The 21,296-nt window shown below is 55.6% G+C and overlaps 1 protein-coding gene across 1 annotated transcript in view; it reads left to right on the forward strand.

Annotated features, from left to right (window-relative positions):
- The first annotated feature begins 1,259 nt into the window (after positions 1-1,259).
- The window catches only part of LOC138733939 (tenascin-X-like), a 58,952-nt gene continuing 38,915 nt past the window's right edge, over positions 1,260-21,296 (forward strand). Inside the window, exons 1-12 of the mRNA XM_069881459.1 lie at positions 1,260-1,303; positions 3,177-3,403; positions 8,968-9,156; positions 10,236-10,348; positions 11,145-11,298; positions 13,861-14,775; positions 14,853-14,942; positions 15,829-16,122; positions 17,448-17,744; positions 18,517-18,813; positions 19,993-20,289; positions 20,984-21,280. Of these exons, the coding sequence (XP_069737560.1) occupies positions 3,190-3,403; positions 8,968-9,156; positions 10,236-10,348; positions 11,145-11,298; positions 13,861-14,775; positions 14,853-14,942; positions 15,829-16,122; positions 17,448-17,744; positions 18,517-18,813; positions 19,993-20,289; positions 20,984-21,280 (3,157 nt within the window). The 5' untranslated portion in view covers positions 1,260-1,303; positions 3,177-3,189. The remainder of the gene's footprint in view (positions 1,304-3,176; positions 3,404-8,967; positions 9,157-10,235; positions 10,349-11,144; positions 11,299-13,860; positions 14,776-14,852; positions 14,943-15,828; positions 16,123-17,447; positions 17,745-18,516; positions 18,814-19,992; positions 20,290-20,983; positions 21,281-21,296) is intronic.

Below are 21,296 nucleotides of genomic sequence, written 5' to 3' on the forward strand. Positions count from 1 at the left end.
TAGTCCCATCGTAGTCCCCATAGCCCCCCATAGCCCCCACAGACCCCATAGACCCCCACAGCCCCCATAAATCCCCATAGCCCCCCATAGCCCACCTATAGCCCACATAGCCCCCCCACAGCCCACCCATAGCCCCTCCAGCCCCATAGAGACCCCATAGCCCCTCATAGCACCCCTATAGGCCCCCACAGCCCACTATAGCCCCCCATAGCCCCTCACAGCCCCCATAGCTCCCCATAGCCTCCCCATAGCCCCCCATAGCTCCCATAGACCCCCACAGCCCCTCCAACTCCCCATAGCCCCCCATAACCCACCTAAAGCCTACATAGGCCCCATAGCACCACTCATAGCCCCTTCAGCCCCATAGAGACCCCATAGCCCCTCATAGCACCCCTATAGGCCCCCACAGCCCACTATAGCCCCCCATAGCCCCCCATAGCCTCCCCATATCCTCCCATAGCTCCCATAGCCCCCAAAGACCCCATAGACCCCCACAGCCCCCATAACTCCCCATAGCCCCCCATAGCCCACCCATAGTCCCTCCAGCCCCATAGAGCCCCCATAGCCCTTCACAGTCCCTATAGCTCCACACAGCCCCTATAGTCCCCCATAGCCCCTCCTAGCCCCCCGTAGCCTCCCCATAGCCCCCCATAGCCCCTATAGCCCCTCCAGCCCCATAGAGTCCCCAGAGCCCCCTGTAGCCTCCCCAAAGCCCCCTATAGCCCACATGGCCCCCCATAGCTCCCTATAGCCCTTGCAGTCCCTATAGCCTCCCATAGACCCCTATAGCCCCCCTAGCTCCCCATAGCCCCCCATAGCCCCCCCATTGCCTTCATAGCCCAACATAGCCCCCCCCATAACTGATGTTACTGGTGTTACTGGGCACTTTGAGGATTCATTACTGGTGTTACTGGTGTCACTGAGAGCTGTGGAGGTGGTTTACTGGTGTTACTGGTGTTGCTATGAGCCGCCCTTGGCTGCACCCCCCCCTTCCAGCTGCGGCCGCGCCCAGATGTTTGGTTACCATGGCAACTGGTACCCCATAAACATATGGGGGGGGGGCCCGCCCGGTCCCCTGGGGTGGCGGGGGCGGCAGTTACTGGGCGTTACTGGGGGTTACTGGGAGGGACGGGGGCGGCCAGAGGGACTGGCGGGGAGCAGGATACTGGGGTTACTGGTGTTTACTGGTGTTTACTGGTGTTTACTGGGGCTTACAGGGGTTACTGCTGCTGCTGGTGCAGCCAGAGGTGACCGGGGTTACTGGTTTTACTAGTGTTTACTGGTGTAGCTGGAGCAGCTGGAGGTGAGTGGGGTTGCTGGTGTTACTGGTGTTTACTGGTGTTTACTGGTGTTACTGGTGCAGCTGGAAAAGCTGGAGGTCTCAGGGTTACTGGTTTGACTGGTGTTTACGAGGGTTACTGGTGTGGCTGGAGCAGCTGGAGGTGACTGCGTTGCTGATTTTATTGGTGTTTACTGTTTTTTACTGGTGTTAACTGGTGTTTGCTGTGGTTACTGGATTGGCTGGAGGTGACTGGGTAGCTGGTTTTACTGGTTTACTGGTCTTACTGTTGTTTCTGGTGTGGCTGGAGGTGACAAGTTTACTCATTTTACTGGTGTTTACTGGGTCTTACTGGGGTTACTGGTACAGCCGGAGTAGCTACAGCATCTGGAGGTGACTGGTTTTACTGGTGTTTACTGGGTTTACTGGTGTTCCTGGTGAGGCAGGTTCATCTGGAGTGGCTGGAGGTGAGTGGGGTTACTGGTTTTACTTGGTTTTACTGGTGTTTACTGGTGTTACTGGAGCAGCTGGAAGGGCTGGAATTGACTTGGGTTACTGGTGCACGTGGAGCAGCTGTAGTTGAGTGGGGTTACTGGTGTTTACTGGTGTTTACTGGTGTTTACTGGGGTTACTGGTGCTGCCAGAGCAGCTGAAGCAGCTGGAGGTGACAAGTTTATTGGTGTTTACTGGGGTTACTGGTGCAGCTGGAGCGGCTGGAGCAGCTGGAGCAGCTGGAGGTGACAGGTTTTACTGGCTTTGCTGGTGTTTACTGGTCTTACTGGTGTTCCTGGTGTGGCAGGATCAGCTGGAGTGGCTGGAGGTGACTGGGGTTACTGCTTTTACTGGTTTTTACTGGTGCTTACTGGGCTTACTGGTGTTACTGGTTTGACTGGAGCAGCTGTAGGTGACTGGGTTACTAGTAGTACTGGTGTTTACTGGGGTTACTGGGGGCACTGGTGCTGGGGTCACGCAAGTGGCATTGTGGTGACCGTGGGTCACAGCGTCTGTCTGTCCCCACCGCTGCCTCTCGACAATGTCCGTCTGTCCCCTGCGTGTACTTACAGGTGTCCCCATGTCCCCTCACGTGTCTGTCTGTCCCCACCACTGTCCCTTAGGGGTGTCCATCTGTCCCCACCCATGTCCCTCACCACTGTCCATCTGTTCCCTGGGTGTCCCTACACGTGTCCCCATGTCTCCACACATGTCCATGTGTCCACTGAGTGTCTATCTGTCCCCACTGTTGTCTCTTGCTGATGTCCAGGTGTCCCCTGGGTCTCCCCACACGTGTCTGTCTGTCCCCTGGATGTCCCTACAGGCGCTCCCATGCCTCCACACTTGTCCATCTGTCCCCACCACTGCCTCTCACCACTGTCTGTCTGTCCATTGTGTGTCTCTTACTGATGTCCCTATGTCCCCAGGAAGTTCGTCTGTCCCATTGGTGTCCTTATGGGGAGTCCATGTGCTCCCATGCATGTCCATCTGTCCACATCACTGTCCACCTGTCCCCTGGGTGTGCCTTATGATATCCCCATATCCTCTCAAGTGTCCATCTTTCCCCTTTGGTGTCCCTTAGGGGTGTCCGTCTGTCCCCTGGATGTCCCTACAGGTGCTCCCACGCCCCCACACTTGTCCATCTGTTCCCACCACTGTCTGTCTGTCCATTGTGTGTCCCTTACTGATGTCCCTATGTCCCCATCGTGTCCGTCTTTCCCCTTTGATGTCCCTTAGGGGTGTCCGTCTGTCCCCTGCATGTCCCTCTGTACTCACTCCTGTCCCTCACTGATGTCTGGGTATCCCCTGGGTGTCCCTTACTGACGTCCCCCCAAGTGTCCCTCTGTTCCCTGAGTGTCCCTTGCCGATGTCCCTGTGTCTCTACAAGTGTCCATCTGTCCCACAGGTCCCACTGGACGATGCCCCCAGCACTGCCGCTGCTGCTGGTGGTGCTGGCTCTGGGAGGGGACACGGGGAGCTCACTGGTGTCCCCTCCAGTGTCCCCTCCCATGTCCCCACGCTGTGGGGCAGCAGCGCTGGTGGCAGTGCTGGCACGGCTTCGGGAGCTGGAGGAGCAGGTGAAGGCACTGCAGGGACGCTGTGGGGACATCGAGGGACCCCAGGCTGGCACCGGTACCAGGGGACAGTGGGGACGTTGGGGACATGGAGAACATGGAGAACATGAAGGACATGGGGACACTGGGGACATGGGGGACTTCGGGGATGAGGGGGACATAGAGCCACGGAGAACACAGAGAACATGGAGACATGGGGACATTGGGGACAGGGGGACATGGGGGACATGAGGACATGGGGACATTGGGGGAACCATAGGCTGGCAATGGTACCAGGGGACAGTGGGGACACTGGGGACGTGGGGGACTTCAGGGGATGTGGGGGACATAGAGCCACGGAGAACATGGAGACATGGGGACAGGGGGACATTGGGGACCTTGGGGACAGGGGGACATTGGGGAACCACAGGCTGGCAATGGTACCAGGGAACAATGGGGGCACTAGGGACATGGGGGACTTCGGGAGATGAGTGTGACATGGAGCCATGGAGAACATGGAGAACATGAAGGGCAGGAAGGACATGGGGACATTGGGGACAGGGGAACATGGGGGACATGGGGACATGGGGACATTGGGGGAACCACAGGCTGGCAACAGGACGGGCGGGACAGCGGGGACACTGGGGACCTGGGGGACTTTGGCGGATGAGGGGGACATAGAGCCATAGAATCATACAATCACCAGGTTGGAAAAGACCCACTGGATCATTGAGTCCAACCATTCCCATCAAACACTAAACCATGTCCCTTAGGACCTCGTCCACCCGTCCCTTAAACCCCTCCAAGGAAGGTGAATCAACCCCCTTCCTGGGCAGCCTCTGCCAGTGACCAATAACCCTTCCTGTGAAAAAATTTTTCCTAATGTCCAGCCTAAACCTCCCCTGGTGAAGCTTGAGCCCATTCCCTCTTGTCCTGTCCCCCGTCCCTTGGGAGAAGAGCCCAGCTCCCTCCTCTCCACAACCTCCTCTCACGTAGTTGGAGAGAGCAATGAGGTCTCCCCTCAGACTCCTCTTCTCCAGGCTAAATACCCCCAGCTCTCTCAGCCGCTCCTCTTGTTCTCCAGCCCCCTCACCAGCTTCGTTGCTCTTCTCTGGACTCATTCCAGAGCCTCAACATCCTTCTTGTGGTGAGGGGCCCAGAACTGAACACAGGATTCGAGGAGCAGTCTCACCAGTGCCGAGTGCAGAGGGAGAATAACCTCCCTGGACCTGCTGGCCACACCGTTTCTGATCCAAGCCAAGATGCCATTGGCCTTCTTGGCCACCTGGGCACACTGCAGGCTCATATTCAGTCGGGTGTCAACCAACACCCCCAGGTCCCTCTCCTCCAGGCAGCTTTCTAGACAGACTTCTCCTAGTCTGTAGCACTGCATAGGGTTGTTGTGCCCCAAGTGCAGGACCCGGCATTTGGCCTTGTTAAACCTCATCCAGTTGGACTCTGCCCAGCAGTCCAGCCTGTTCAGATCCCTTTGGAGAGCCTCTCTACCCTCCAGCAGATCCACACTTCCACCCAGCTTAGTGTCATCCCCAAACTTGCTCAGGGTGCACTCGATGCCTTCATCCAGGTCATTGATAAAGACATTGAACAGGGCTGGACCCGGCACTGAGCCCTGGGGAACCCCACTTGTCACTGGCCTCCAGCTGGATTTTGCACCATTTACCAGCACTCTCTGGGCCCTCCAGCCAACCAGTTTTCCACCCAGGAGAGTGTGCACCTGTCCAGCCCAGAGGTGACAGTTTCCAAAGCAGAATGCTGTGAGAAACTGTGTCAAAGGCTTTACTGAAGTCCAGGAAGATACATCCACAGCCTTTCCCTCATCCAGCTGCCGAGTCACTTTGTCATAGAAGGCGATCAGGTTAGTTTGGCAAGGCCTGCCTTTTGTGAACCTGTGTTGACTGGGCCTGATCACCCGGTTCTCTTGCATGAGCTTCATGATCGCACTCAAGATCACCTGTTCCATGACTTTCCCTGGCCCTGAGGTCAGACTGACAGGCCTGGAGTTCCCTGGATCCTCCCTGCGACCCTTCTTGTAGATGGGCACAACATCAGCCTCCAGTCCAGTGGAACTTCCCCAGTCTTCCAGAACTGCTGGAAGATGATGGAAAGGGGTTTGGCCAGCACACCCGCCAGCTCCTTCAATACCCTTGGGTGAATCCCACCTGGCCCCATAGACTTGTGGGTGTCTAGTCAGGCTAGCAAGGCTCTGACCACCTCCTCTTGGATCACGGGAGCCTCATTTTGCTCCTCTAGCTCCTGGGTTTGTACACAGAGGGAACGACCCTCCTTACAACTAAAGACTGAGGCAAAGAAGGCATTAAGTACCTCAGCCTTTTCCTCATCCCCTGTCACTGTTGTTCCTTCTGCGTCCAATAGGGACTGTATGGTCTCCCTAGTCCTCCTTTTATTATTTATGTATTTATAGAAGGATTTTTTGTTATCTTTCACAGACTTTGCCAATCTGATTTCTAGCTGAGCCTTAGCCCTTCTGATTTTTTCTCTACACAGTCTCACTTCCCCCCTGTAGTCCACCCAAGAGGCCTGTCCCCTCTTCCAGAGCCCATAAAAGTTTCTCTTCTTCTTGATATCACTCAAGATCTCTCTATTCAACCAAGCTGGTTTTCTCCCCTGCCGGCTTTTTTTTCCGGAACACGGGGATGGCTTTCTCCTGAGCTGCTAAGATTTCCTTTTTGACGAGCTCCCAGCCCTCATGGGCTCCCTTGCCCTTAAGGACTGTCTCCCATGAGACTTTGCCAACCAGCCTTCTGAAGAGTTCCAAGTCTGCCCTCTGGAAATTTAATGCTACTGTCCTACTAACCACCCTCTTCACTTCACCTAGAACAGAAAACCCTATCATCTCATGATCGCTTTGTCTTAGGCGTCCTCCTACTGCCACATCCCCCACAAGGCCTTCTCTGTTCACAAACAGCAGGTCCAGGAGGGTACCTTCCCTTGTTGGTTCATTCACCAGCTGTGCGAGGAAGTTGTCTTCCACGCACTCCAGGAACCTCCTAGACTGCTTCCTTTCTGCTCTATTGTACTTCCAGCAGATATCAGGAAGACTGAAGTCTCCTACAAGAATGAGAGCTGTTGATCTAGAGATTAACCCCAGCTGTTTATACAAGAGCTCATCAGCTGCTTCTCCTTGGCTGGGTGGTCTGTAACAGATTCCCGTCACAAAATCTACCTTCTGGTGGGCTCCTCTGATTTTAACCCATGGGCAGTCAATCTCCTCTTCACCACAATCCATCTCAACAGAGTCCAAGTCCTCCCTTACAAAGAGGGCTACCCCGCCTCCTCTCCTACCCTTCCTGTCCCGCCTGAAGAGTTTGTACCACCATAGCTGCATTCCAGTTATATGAGTCATCCCACCACGTTTCTGTGATGGCAACGACATCATAGGCTCCTTGCCCTACGACAGCTTCCAGCTCTTCCTTCTTATTCCCCATGCTGCATGCATTGGTGTAAATGCACTTCAGCTGAGCTGCCGAGCCTTCAGCCCTCTTAGAGGGAACAGAATTCATTCCCAATTGCCTGGTAACTGGAGTAGCTAGCTCCAGAGTGCCCGTATCCCCCTTAGCACCCCAAGGTGTGTTCTCCCCCACTTTCTGTGTGGTGAGGTACTGGTGGTCCTCACCAGCACACCCTTTCTGAATCACCAGTACCCCATGTCCAGGCTCGTTCCTGTCTAGCCTGGTCTCACCCCCCTCCCCCTTCACATCTAGTTTAAAGCTCGATTTATGAGCTCAGCTAGGTTTTTAGCAAGGGCTTTAGCCCCCCTAGGAGACACACGTGTCCCATCCTTAGCATTTGTGAGCCACCCCATGATCAAAGAATCCAAAGCCCCTTTCTTCACACCAGGCTCAGAGCCAGGCATTAATCGAGTTCTTCTTCCTGACTTCCCGCTCCTCTCTATTTAGCCTTGGGATGAAGCAGAATACTATTTGTGCCCCAGCGCCCTCCATCACTTTCCCAATGGCCCTGAAGTCTTTCTTGATGGCTTTGGGGCCATGGAGAATGTGAAGGACATGAAGGACATGGGGACATTTGGGACAGGGGGACATGGAGGACATGAGGACATGGGGACTTTGGGGGAACCACAGGCTGGCAATGGCTCCAGGGGACAGCGGGGACATTGCGGACATGGGGGACTTGGAGGCATGTGGAGAACATAGAGCCATGGAGAACATAGAGAACATGAAGGACATGGGGACACTGGGGACATTGGAGGCAGGGGGACATGAGGACATGGGGCATTGGGGGAACCATAGGCTGGCAATGGTACCAGGGGACAGCTGGGACATTGAGGACATGGGGGACTTTGGGAGATGAGGGGGCTATAGAGCCATGGAGAACATGGAGAACATGGAGACAGGGGGACATTGGGGATAGGGGAACAGGAAGACATGAGGACATGGGGACATTGGTGGAAGCACAGGCTGGCACTAGTACCAGGGGACACTGGGGACACGGGGGACTTTGGAGGATGAGGGGGGCATAGAGCCATGGAGAACGTGGGGAACATAAAGGGCATGAAGGACATGGGGACATTGGAGACAGGGGAATATGGGGGACATGAGGACACTGGGACATTGGGGGAACCACAGCCTGGCAACAGGACTGGGGGACAGTGGGGCCACTGGGGACCTGGGGGACTTTGGGGGATGTGGAGGACATAGAACCATGGAGAACACGGAGAACATGGAGACATGGAGACATTGGGAACAGGGGGACGTGAGTACATGGGGACAGGGGGACATGGGGGACATGAGGACATGGGGACGTTGGGGGAACCACAGGCTGGCAACGGTACTGGGGGACACTGGGGACATGGAGGAGGTAGAGAAGATAGGGGAGATGGAGGGACATGGGGCTATGGAGGACATGGAGAACATGGGGACGTGGAGGACATGAGTACATGTGGACGTCAGGGGACCCCATGCCGATTCTGGTAATGGGGGACATCAGGGACATCGGGGACACAGAGGCCATGGAAAACATGGAGATATGGGGACGTGGAGGGTACGAGGACAGGGGGACATGGAGGGACATGGGGAGATGGGGGGACGTGGAGAACATGAAGAACATGGGGACATGGGGGACACAGAACCATGGAGGATGTGGAGAACATGAGGACATGGGGGACATGGGGGACAAAGGGATGGTGTGGGGACATTGGGAGAGCCCAGGTTGGCACCAGTACAGGGGGAAACGGGGCCATGGAGGACATGGGGACATAGGGGACATCATGGGCATTGGGATATGGAGGACATGGGGGACATGGGGACATCACAGACACTGCAGACATTGGGACATGGAGGTCATGATGGCCATGGGGACATCAAGGACTTTGGGGATATGGGGGACATGAGGACATGGGGGCCATGGGGGACACAGGGCTGTGGAAGTCATAGAGAACAAGGGGATATGAGGAACACAGGAGACATGGGGACAGTGAGACAGTGGGAAAGAGGAGACAGGGATTCAGGGGGATGAGGGGACAGGGAGACAGGGAATGGAGGGACAGGAGGACAGAGGGACAGGGAGGACATGGGGACTTGAGGACATGGAGGACATGGGGACAAGGAGAACAAGAGGACAGGGCTTGTCGTGTTGTCTTCACAGGCCGGACACTGTCGCAGGAGCTCTGTGTATCTCCTGATGTCCCCCACGATGTCCCCAAGTGTCCCCAAGGCTGCAATGACCAAGGACGCTGTGTTGGTGGCCGCTGCCGCTGCTTCCCAGGTTTCACCGGCCCTGCCTGCGCCACTCCCGCCTGTGCCCCCGGACGAGGGGGGCCCCGCTGTCACCTCGGTATGGTAGTCATGTCCCCAAGGGCCACCAAGTGTCCCCAAAGGTCACTAAAGGTCTCCAAAGTCCCCAAACGAGTGCTCCCAGTACCCCCCAGTGCTCCCTCCCCAACCATCCTGAGCCTTGATACCACCTCCTTGTGTCACCAAGTGTCCCGTGGGTTCCTTATCCCCATGGTGTCCCTGTCCCCATGGTGTCCCCATCCCATGGGACCCCTCTCCCCATGATGCCTCCATCCCATGGCGTCTCCACCCCATGGCTTCACTGTCCCCATGGTGCCCTCATCCTCAAGGTGTCCCCATCCCGCGGGACCCCTATCTTCATGGTGTCCTCACCCCATGGCTTCACTGTCCCCGTGGTGTCCCCACTTCATGGGTTCCCCATCCCGTGGTGTCCTCGTCCCATGTCCCCATGGCATTCTTTCCCCATGGGTTCCCTGCCCCCTTGGTGTCTTCAGGGTGTCCCCATGGTGTCCCCATCATATGGATTATCCACCTCCATGGGTTCCCCATCCCATGTCCCCAAGATGTCCTCATCCCATGGGCTCCCCGTCCCCATAGCATCCCCATGGTGTCCCCATCCCCATGGTGTCCCAGTCTCATGGATTCCCTGTCCCCATGTTGTCCCCAATCCCATGGGCTCCCCATCCCCATAGTGTCCCCATGGTGTCTCCATCCCCATGGTGTCCTCATCCCATGGGCTCCCCATCCCCATAGTGTCCCCATGGTGTCTCCATCCCCATGGTGTCCTCATCCCATGGGTTCCCCATCCCCATAGTGTCCCCATGGTGTCTCAATCCCATGGTGTCCCCATCCTTGTGGTGTCCCCATCCCCATGGGTTCCCCATCCCCATAGTATCCCCATGGTGTCCCCATCCTTGTGGTGTCCCCATCCCATGGGTTCCCCATCCCCATGTTGTCCCCATCCCCATGGGTTCCCCATCCCCATAGTGTGCCCATGGTGTCCACATCCCCATGGTGTCCCAATCCCATGGATTCCCTATCCCCATGTTGTCCCCATAGCGTGGTGACCCCAGGGTGTCCCCATCGGTGGCACCTGCTGATGGATCAGTGTCCCCACAGAGATACCTTCAGTAACACCACGCTTGGCTGCCCGCAACCAGACGTCCTTCCGTGTCACCTGGCCGCGGCCACCAACACCCGTGGATGGTTACCAGGTGGCCCTCATCCCTCTGGTGAGCTGGGGATGGGGACAGGGGTGGGGACAGGTCCCCAGTGCCACCATGGCCTCACTGTGGTGGCCACAATGTGGTGGCTACAATGTGATCCTCACCCCCAGGATGAGGTGACATCCAGAACCAGGCACTGCTGCCATGCTGGGGGACACCAGGAGTGTCCTCTTAATGTGTCCCTAACACATTCCATGTCCCCATGATGAGCAGTGGTGGTGTCACTCATCATCACTCATCATCTCCTTGGCTTAGAGATGGGTCGCGCCATGATGTCCCACCCATGGTGGTCCCCAGATAGTCCCCATGGTGTCCCCAATGCATCTTTGTCCCCAGGATGAGCCATGGTGGTGCCTGTCTTAGGGATGAGTCACACCATGGTGTCCCCTCGTGGTGTCCCCAATGCATCCCTTTTCCTCAGGATGAGCTGTGTTGGTGTCACCCTTCTTCTGCTTGGGATGGGTCCCACCATGGTGTCCCCAGAGTGTCCCCACCACATCCCTTGTCCCCAAGATGAACCATGATGTCATCACCCATTGATTGCTTGGCTTAGGAATGAGTTCCACCACGATGTCCCACCATGATATCTCACTATGCTGTCCCCCCATGGTGTCCGAATCATGTGCTTGTCCACAGGACGAGCTGTGTTGGTGTCACCTATCTTCTATCTGGCTTAGAGACGGGTCCCATCATGGTGTCCCCAAGATGAGCCGTGGTGGTGTCACCCATCAGTTGCTTGGCTTAGGGATGAGTCCCACCATGGTGTTCCCCTCTGGTGTCCCCACTGTGTCCTTGTCCCCAGGATGAGCCAGCGGCGATGACCACCCATGAGCTGCCCGGCTCTGCTGTCACATTTGAGGTGACAGGGCTGTCACCTGGCCACACCTTCGAGATCTTCATCCAACCCCAGCGGGAGAAGCACCTCGGGGCACCTGGCACCCTGCGCGTCCGCACCCGTAGGTGCCACCTGCTTGACACGGGGACCACGAGGGGACGGGGACACTGTGGGGGTGGGGAGAGCATGGAGATGGCACTGGGTTGGGGATGGGGATGGGGACAGGGATAGGGACAACATGGAGATGTCAGCGGGTGTGGAGGTGGGAACACCATGAGGATGGTGACAGGGATGAGCACTGGGACAGGGATGGGGACAGTGTGGAGATGACAATGGGTATGGAGAGGGGGACACCACGAGGATATCAACAGGAATGGGGACAGTGTGGAGATGATGTGGGGATGGGGATGGAGGTGACACAGAGATGGGGTTGGGGACATCACAGGATGGGGATGGGGACACCAATGGGGACAACATGAAGATGGCAGCAGGGATGAACATGAGGACAGTGATCGGGACAGTGATGGGTGTGGACAGGGGGACACCACAAGGATGGTGACAGGAGTGAGTGTGGGGATGGGATGGAGATGACATGGGGATGGAGGTGGAGATAACACAGGGATGAAGGTGGCATTGGGGACATCACAGGATGGGGGTGTCACAGGGATGGGCTTGGGGACAGTGATGGGGACAACAAGAAGATGGCACCATTTCTGAACATGGGGACAGCATGGAGATGGCAATGGAGGTGGCACAAAGGTGGGGACAGGGATGGGGACATGATGGATGGTCATGGGCATAGGGAGAACATGGGGACAGGGATAGGACAGGGATATTATATGGATGGGGACAGTGGTGGCAAGTTCATGGGTGTGGGGACAGGGATGGAGACAGGGATGGGGGTGGTGAAGGGGTGGGGATGGTGATGGGATGGTCATGGTCATAGGGACAGCGGTGGGGACAGGGATGGGGACAGGGACAGCCATGGAGATGGCATGGACATGGGGATGGGTGGTGTGGGGAAAACATGGGGATGGGGACAACCCATGGATGGGGACAGGGATGAGGATGAGGAGAACATGGATGTGGGACAGGGATGGGATGGGATGGGATGGGATGGGATGGGATGGGATGGGATGGGATGGGATGGGGACAGGGACAGTGCCTGCAGCCTCTGCCCATCCCCACATGTCCATGTGTCCCCATGGGTCCACTTGTGTCTGTCTGTCCTGGTGGTTCTCTGTGCCACCAGTCTGTCCCCATGTGCCCCCATGGGTCTGTGGGTCCCGACGGGTCCATGTGTCCTCATGGTTCCGTGTGTCCCCACATGTTTCTCTGTCCCCACAGGCTCATCTGTCCCTGTGCGTCACTGTGTCCCCATGGCTCCATCTGTCCACACAGGTCCTTTAGTCCTCATGGGTCTGTGTATCCCCATGGTGCCCTGTGTCCCCACGGTTCTCTGTGTCCCCACAGGCTCATCTGTTCCCATGGTTCTGTGTGTCCCCATGGGTCAGTGTGTCGCTGTGGGTCAATCTGTCTTATGGGTCCATATGTCCTTATGGGTACATGTCCTTATGTGGGTGTTGATTGACGGCCACCTGAACATGAGCCAGCAGGGGCCCAGGTGGCCAAGAAGGCCAATGGCATCTTGGCTTGGATCAGAAACGGCATGACCAGCAGGGCCAGGGAGGTTCTTCTCCCTCTGGACTCAGCACTGGTGAGACCGCTCCTTAAATCCTGTGTTCAGTTCTGGGCCCCTCCCCACAAGAAGGATGTTGAGGCTCTGGAGCGAGTCCAGAGAAGAACGACGAAGCTGGTGAAGGGGCTGGAGAACAAGAGGAGTGCCTGAGAGAGCTGGAGGTGTTTAGCTTTGAGAAGAGGAGGCTGAGGGGAGACCTCGTTGCTCTCTCCAACTACATGAGAGGAGGTTGTAGAGAGGAGGGTGCTGGCCTCTTCTCCCAAGTGACAGGGGACAGGACGAGAGGGAATGGCCTCAAGCTTCACCAGGGGAGGTTCAGACTGGATATTAGGAAAAAATATTTCACAGAAAGGATCACTGGGCACTGGCAGAGGCTGCCCAGGGAGGTGTTTGATTCACCTTCCCTGGAGGGGTTTAACAGACGGGTAGATGAGATCCTAAGGGACATGGGTTAGGGGCAAATAGGAATGGTTGGATTCAATGATCCAAGAGGCCTTTTCCAACCTGGTGATTCTATGATTCTGTGATTCTATTTGTGTCCATGTGGGTCCTTGTGTCCCCATGGATCCATGTGTCCCCGTGGGTTTGTGATTCCCCCAGTTCTGTCTGTCCCCACATGTCCGTGTGTCCCCATGCATTCCTCTGTCCCCACAAGTTTATCTGTCCCTATGGATCCATCTTTCCCCATGGTTTCATGTGTCCCATGGGTCCCCACGGGTCCTTGTGTCCCCATGGTTCCTCTGCCCCAAGGGCTACACATGTCCCCATATCTACTTGTGCCTTCCCCTGTTGCCTGGGCCCAGATGACCTCAGTCTGTCCCTGTCAGTCTGTCTGTCCCAGTCTGCTTCCATGGGTGTCCCAGTCTGTCCGTACACGTCCGTCTGTCCCTGCCCTTCCCCATGTCCCCAGTGTGAGTCCCCGGGCTGTGGCGCAGAGGGACTTTTGGGACAGGTTGCTGACCCTGGTCCCCTTTGCTCTCACAGCGCTTGCCCAGATCCTGCCCCCCCATGTGGGGTCCCCAGGGTCTCCTCAGGGTCCCCTGGAGTTCCCAGCATCACCAGTGGCCCCAGCGTCACCATCAGCTCGAGGCTCTCCGGCATCCCCAAGGTCCCCAGTGTCACCGGATGCACCTTTGGGGTCACCAGGGTCTTTGGGGTCACCAGCATCTCCAAGATTTCCAGCATCCCCAGGATCTCGAGGGTCTCCGGGGTCACCAGAATCCCCAAGGTCTCCAGTGAAACCCGCATCACCAGTGTCCCCAGAGGCACCAGGATCCCAAATGCCTCCAAGGTCCCCAGAAGCACAAGCATCCCCAGTGCCCGTAAAGCCACCTACATCTCCCCGGTCGCCAGCACCAGCACAGTCCCCTGTGTCACCTCCATCTCCATGGTACCCAGTGTCCCCAGCATCCCCACTGTCCCCAGCACTCCCAAGCATCCCATCCCTGCAGGAATTTGGGGCCAAGCTCTCCTCCTACAACGGCTCCTTGCTGCAGCGCCTGGAGAGCCACCTCCGGGCTACCAACTTCCCCCTCCGGGGCAACCAAACAGTACCAGCCGTAGCCCGTGCGATCTTCTCTTACCTTCTCCGCCGTAGCCCAGCTCTGTTGCGTCACCAGCTCCTCCCCCAGGTCCCCCATCCCAAGCCCCAGTTGATGCCAGGAGCTGCTGGTGAGGCACTGGTGGACCTGGATGGGCTTCGGGGCCACGCAGAGACTGTGGTGATCCGTTACCGGCTCCTGGAAGAGCTGGATGGGGACGAGGGGGAGCTCCGGGTGCCAGGGGACACAGCGGTGGCACGGGTGACAGGGCTGGTGCCAGGGGCCACGTACCGGGTGGAGGTGCACGGCGTGGTGAGGGGACAAGTCTCCAAGTCCTACACATTCCTGGTGAAGGCAGGTGGGTGACAGGGATGGAGACGGGAACGGCATCGGATGGGGACATCCCATAACCACCCACTCCTCTTCTGGGAACAGGGGTCAGTGGTACGGAAGAGCCCCCACTGGACTGGGAGAACATCTATGAGGTGGAGCTGATGGAGCCCCAAGGGGTCGTAGCCAAAGCAGGTAACAACGGGTGGTCCATGGTGGCAATGGAAGGAACTCAATGTTGAGGCTTATCTAGTCTTGGAAAATGAGGAGGGGATGGTTGTGTGGATGGAAGGATGATGAATGGATGGATGGATGGATGGAGAGGTAGTTGAGTGGATGGATGAGTGTGTAGTGGTTGGGTGGGTGAAAGGATGGATGAATCATGGTTGGATAGATGGAAGGTTGGATAAATGGATGGATGGATGGATGGATGGATGGATGGATGGATGGATGGAGAGATGGTCGGATGAGTGGAAGAAGGAATGGATGAAAGGAAGGATGACTGGATAGTGATTGGATGGTAGGACACGTGGATGGGTATGTGGATGGATGGAAGGCTGAATAGAGATGTGGGTGGATGGATGGATGGATGGATGGATGGATGGATGGATGGATGGATGGAAGACAGGATTGTGGTTGAATGAGTGAATAGATGGATGCAAAGATGGAAGTTTGTATGGTGGGTAAGCGGAAGGAAGGGTGGATGGGTGGTGGTTGGATAGAAGGTTGGATAGAGAGGTGGATGGATGGGTGGGTGGTCATTGGCTGGCTGGCTTGGATGGATGAATCATGCATGAAAGGATGGATGAATCATGGTTGGACAGATGGAAGGTTAGATAGAAGATAGAAGGTTAGATGGAAGCCTGGAACCTTGAATAGATAAATGAGTGGACAGACACGAGAACAGACCGAAGGCCAGAAGAAGAGATGATTGGATGGACACAGCACCTGACAGGATCATTGTGAGGATGGATGGGTGCTTGGATTGAAGGCTGCATGATGAGACAGATAAGTGGATGGCTTTAGCAATAGCACACATGGATGGTTCTTCACATTCTGCTTTGGGTCATCTCCATTCCAGAACCAGCCCCACCGTTGGAGGAACCACCAGCCCGGCCCCGCCTGGGAGAGCTCACAGTCTCCAAGGTCACCCCTGACTCCATCCAGCTGGAGTGGAACGTCCTCGAGGGCACCTTTGACTCCTTCACCGTGCAGTACAGGGATGCCCAAGGCCAACCTCAAGCGCTTGCGGTCGATGGCAGCTCCCGCAGGGTGACCGTGCCTGGGCTGTCCCCATCACGCCGCTACAAGTTCAACCTCTATGGGGTGTGGGGTCAGAAGCGAATTGGTCTCATCTCCACCAATGCTGTCACAGGTGAGGACATCTATGTGCCCCTTCCATGTCCTCTTTGGATTTGGAGCCTTGGCACGTCTGTGGTCCTTTGACCTTGAAGAATAAGGCATGAGCATCTGGCCCTTGATCTCTTGGTGGGCGTAGGTGCACATGAGGTCAGATCCACATCTTCCACATGGTCTTCATGCAATAGCTCATCAAATGATACTTCAGGAGATGGGTTCTTCTCCCAAGTTGGTTTTAACCCTCTTTCTGGGCAAGACACCTCTTTTCTGATCTTAAGGGCTTGCAGCTGGAGAAAATTTGGTGTTTTCTGACTTGACTCAGCCTTGGGGCTTCCTTTGTGTAGCTCAAAGTTCAGACTTAGTTCATCATCCTGACTTATAATCACAGATAAGACCATGAAATCATGAAGGTAGGAAGAGACCTCTAAGATCATCCAGTCCAGCCCCATCAAGCCTACTAGACCATGTCTCAAAGTGCTACATTTCCACATTCTTAGAAATCCTCCAGGAGTGGAGACTCCACCACTGACCTGGGCATCCTCTTCCAATCATTCACCACTCTTTCCATGAAGGACATAATCCTCATATCCAATCTAAACTTCCTATGACCCAACTTGAGGCCAGTTCCTCTCATCCCCTCCCTTGTTCCTTTGAAGAAGAGACCGACACTCACCTCACCACAACCTTCTTTCTGGGAGCTGCAGAGTGCAATGAGGTCTCCCCTCAGCCTCCTCTTCTCTAGACCAAACTCCTCTCAGCCCCTTCTCTCCTTCTCCAACCCCTTCCAAGTTCCAGATGCTCTTCAGACCCTCAAGGGCTTTCTTGGAGTGAGGGGTCCAAAATTAAAGCCAGAATACAAGGTGTAGCCTCAAATTCCATCCTTGCTTATCCTGACCACGCCAAGTCTGATCCAAGCAACAAATGAATGGGTGGATGGTTCTCTGCTTAGACAGCTGGGGTCATAGATCCATGAATTTGTGATAGAAGAGCATGGGGAGATGATGGGTGACTGGGTGAAAGGAAGCATGGGTGAGTGCTGAGATACACAGACAGAAGGAAGGACACACTCCAAGATGTCTGGAAGGTGGAAATGCCAGCAAAGAGACAATGGAAAGGGTGAGTGGCTGGGTAGACAAAGAGGTGGAGTGGGATATGGATGAAAGGATGGATGGTTGAGAGAGATGAATGATGGGTGGGTGACTGAAGGGATGGAAGGAACTGCGGATGGATGGATGGATGGATGGATGGATGGATGGATGGATGGATGGATGGATGGATGGATGGATGGATGGGTGGATGGATGTCTCCAAAGTATTTTCCATTTTGATGTTACTCTTATAGCACCAGCCCAACCAAAGGAGGAAGAACCCTCATCCCAGCCAGTCCTGGGCGAGCTGACAGCCACCCAGGTCACCCCCAACTCTGTCCAGCTGGACTGGAGTGTCCCCGAGGGCACCTTTGACTCCTTCACGCTGCAGTACAGAGATGCCCAAGGGCAGCCCCAGGTGGTGCCTGTGGATGGTGGTTCCCGCACGCTGACCGTGCCTGGGCTGTCCCCGTCACGCCGCTACAAGTTCAACCTCTATGGGGTGTGGGGTCGGAAGCGCCTGGGCCCCATCTCCACCGACATCATCACAGGTGAGGGGGCTGTGGGCTCCATCCATCGCCCCTGCTGGCCCTGGGGATGCAGTGGGACAGAAAACAGGGCAGTGGAGACGTCTCTTGGGTGGTGTTTTATGGATGGATGTAGGGATGGGAACAGGGAGGAGAGATGAGTGTGACTGGATGGATGGATGGATGAATGGATGCATGGATGGATGGATGGATGGATAGATGGATAGATGGGATTGGATGGATTGGTGGTTAATGGATTGATGGGGATGGATGGATGCATGGATGGATGGATGGGGTTACATTGATTAGTGGATAATGAATGGATTGGGATGGTTGGATGGATGCTTTCATGGATGAGATGGGATGGATGGTAGGGATGGGACTGGATGGATGACTGGATGAAGACATGCGATTCGACAGCTGAAAGAATGGATGAGTGGCATGGATGGGATGGAATAGGTGATTGGATGGGTGAGTGTGTGGATGGATGGATGGATGGATGGATGGATGGATGGGAATGGTATAGATGGATTGCTGGATAGATAGAGTAGGTGAAAGGATGGTTTGGGATGGATGGATGGATGGATGGATGGATGGATGGATGGATGGATGGATTAATGAATGGATGGACGGAGGGATGGAAGGATGGATGGGAATGGTATAGATGGTTTGCTGGATAGATAGAGTAGGTGAAAGGATGGTTTGGGATGGATGGACAGATGGATGGATGGATGGATGGATGGATGGATGGATGGATGTCTGCAAAGTGTTCTCAACTATGATGTTACTCTTACAGAACCAGACCAACCAAAGGAGGAGGAACCCCCATCCCAGCCAGTCCTGGGAGAGCTGACAGCCTCCCAGGTCACCCCCGACTCCGTCCAGCTGGACTGGAGCGTCCCCGAGGGAACCTTTGATTCCTTCACGCTGCAGTACAAGGATGCCCAAGGGCAGCCCCAGGTTGTGCCCGTGGACGGTGGTTCCCACACACTGACCGTGCCTGGGCTGTCCCCGTCACGCCGCTACAAGTTCAACCTCTATGGGGTGTGGGGTCGGAAGCGCCTGGGCCCCATCTCCACCGACATTGTCACAGGTGAGGGGTCTGTGAGCTCCATCCATGGTCCTTGCTGGCCCTGGGGATGCAGTGGGACAGAAGACTGGGAAGTGGAGACATGTCTTGGGTGGTGTTTTATGGATGGATGTAGGAATGGGAACAGGGAGGGGAGATGAGTGTGATTAGAGGGATGGATGGATGGATGGATGGATGGATGGATGGATGGATGGATGGATGGATGGATGGTACTTTGGGATGGGAGGAAAGGCAGGGAGGAGAGAAGAGTATGATTGTAGGGATTGATGGATGGAGGATGGATGGGAGATGGAGGTAGAAGCATGGAGGTGATAGAGCAGATGATAAATCTTAAGGAATGGATGGAGCAGGTGGGATTGGAAGGATGCTTGGATGGAGGGAGGGTTAGTGGATGATGGATGGATAAGGATGGCTGATTGGATGGATGGATGGATGGTTGGGTTGCGTGGATGCAATGGGACTATGTGTGTAGGTGGATGATGGATGAATGGGGGTGGTTGGATGGATGGAGAGCTGGGAGTGAGCACGTGAATGAAAAGATGCATGGGATGAATGGGAGGGAATAAGTGACTGGATGGGTGGGTCTGTCGGTGGAGGGTTGAATGGATAGAAGGATGGATGGAAGAGAAAGGGATGGATGAATGGATGGATGGATGGGATCAAATAGGTGAATGAATGGTTGGAATTGGATGAATGGTTTGGGTTGGATGGATGGATTTTGAATGGTATGAAAATGGTTGTGTGGTCTGAGTGGTGAATGGATGGACAAACTGATGGAAGCCGGAGTGCTCAGGTGAGAAATGAGAGCATTAAATGAATGAGCACAGGGTTGTTTGCTTGCGTGGTTAGCTGGCTTCATGGATGCACGAACTGGTGTAAGGGAGAAGGGTCACAGAGAGGTGATGGGTGACTGGGTGAAAGGAATCACGGGTGGGTGTTAAGACATAGAAACAGATGGAAGGACAGACTCCTGGATGTCTGGAAGGTGGACATGCCAACAAACAGACAATGGAACGGGTGAGTGTCTGGGTGGGCAAAGAGGTGGAGTGGGAAATGGATGAAAGGATGGATGGTTGAGAGAGATGAATGATGGTTGGGTGACTGCAGGGATGGATGGATGGATGCATGGATGGATGGATGGGTGTCTGCAAAGTGTTCTCAACTATGATGTTACTCTTACAGAACCAGACCAACCAAAGGAGGAGGAACCCCCATCCCAGCCAGTCCTGGGCGAGCTGACGGCCTCCCAGGTCACCCCAAACTCCGTCCAGCTGGACTGGAGCGTCCCCGAGGGCACCTTTGACTCCTTCACGCTGCAGTACAGGGATGCACAAGGGCAGCCCCAGGTGGTGCCCGTGGATGGTGGTTCCCGCACGCTGACCGTGCCTGGGCTGTCCCCGTCACGTCGCTACAAGTTCAACCTCTATGGGGTGTGGGGTCGGAAGCGCCTGGGCCCCGTCTCTACCGACATCGTCACAGGTGAGGTGTCTGTGGGCTCCACCCGTGGTCCCTTCTGGCCCTGGGGATGCAGTGGGACAGAAGACAGGGCAGTGGGGACATCTCTTGGGTGGTGTTTTATGGATGGATGTAGGAATGGGAACAGGGAGGAGAGATGAGTGTGATTAGAGGGACTGATGGATGGAGGATGGAGGGGAGATGGGGGTGGATGCATGGAGGAGATGGACAGAGCAGATGGGACAACTGCAAGAATGGATGGAGCAGGTGGGATTGCAAGGATCGATGGATGGAGGGGGATGGGTGGGTTGGTGGATGATGAATTGATGGAGATGGGTGGATGGATGTATGGTTGGGATGCATGGATGCGATGGGACTATGTGTGTAGGTGGATGATGGATGGGTGGGGATGGTTGGATGGATGAAGAGCTGGAATTGGCTGATAAATGAAAGGATGCATGGGATGAATGGGAGGGAATAGGTGACTAGATGGGCAGGTCGGTGGATGGAGGGTTTAATGGATAGAAGGATGGAAGGAAGAGAATGGGAGGGAGGGAGGGAGGGAGGGAGGGAGGGATGGATGGATGGATGGATGGATGGATGGATGGATGGATGGATGGATGGAAACAAATAGGTGGATGGATTTTATGGGAATGGTTGGATGGACAGATGGAAGGATGTCTCCAAAGTGTTATTCATTGTGATGTCACTCTTACAGAACCAGACCAACCAAAAGAGGAGGAACCCCCATCCCAGCCAGTCCTGGGAGAGCTGACAGCCTCCCAGGTCACCCCCGACTCCGTCCAGCTGGACTGGAGCGTCCCCGAGGGCACCTTTGACTCCTTCACGCTGCAGTACAAGGATGCCCAAGGGCAGCCCCAGGTGGTGCCTGTGGATGGTGGTTCCCGCACGCTGACCGTGCCTGGGCTGTCCCCGTCACGCCGCTACAAGTTCAACCTCTATGGGGTGTGGGGTCGGAAGCGCCTGGGCCCCATCTCCACCGACATCATCACAGGTGAGGGGTCTGTGGG

This window comes from Phaenicophaeus curvirostris, unplaced genomic scaffold (genome assembly GCF_032191515.1).
Source record: "Phaenicophaeus curvirostris isolate KB17595 unplaced genomic scaffold, BPBGC_Pcur_1.0 scaffold_48, whole genome shotgun sequence".
NCBI classification, from domain to species: Eukaryota; Metazoa; Chordata; class Aves; order Cuculiformes; family Cuculidae; genus Phaenicophaeus; species Phaenicophaeus curvirostris.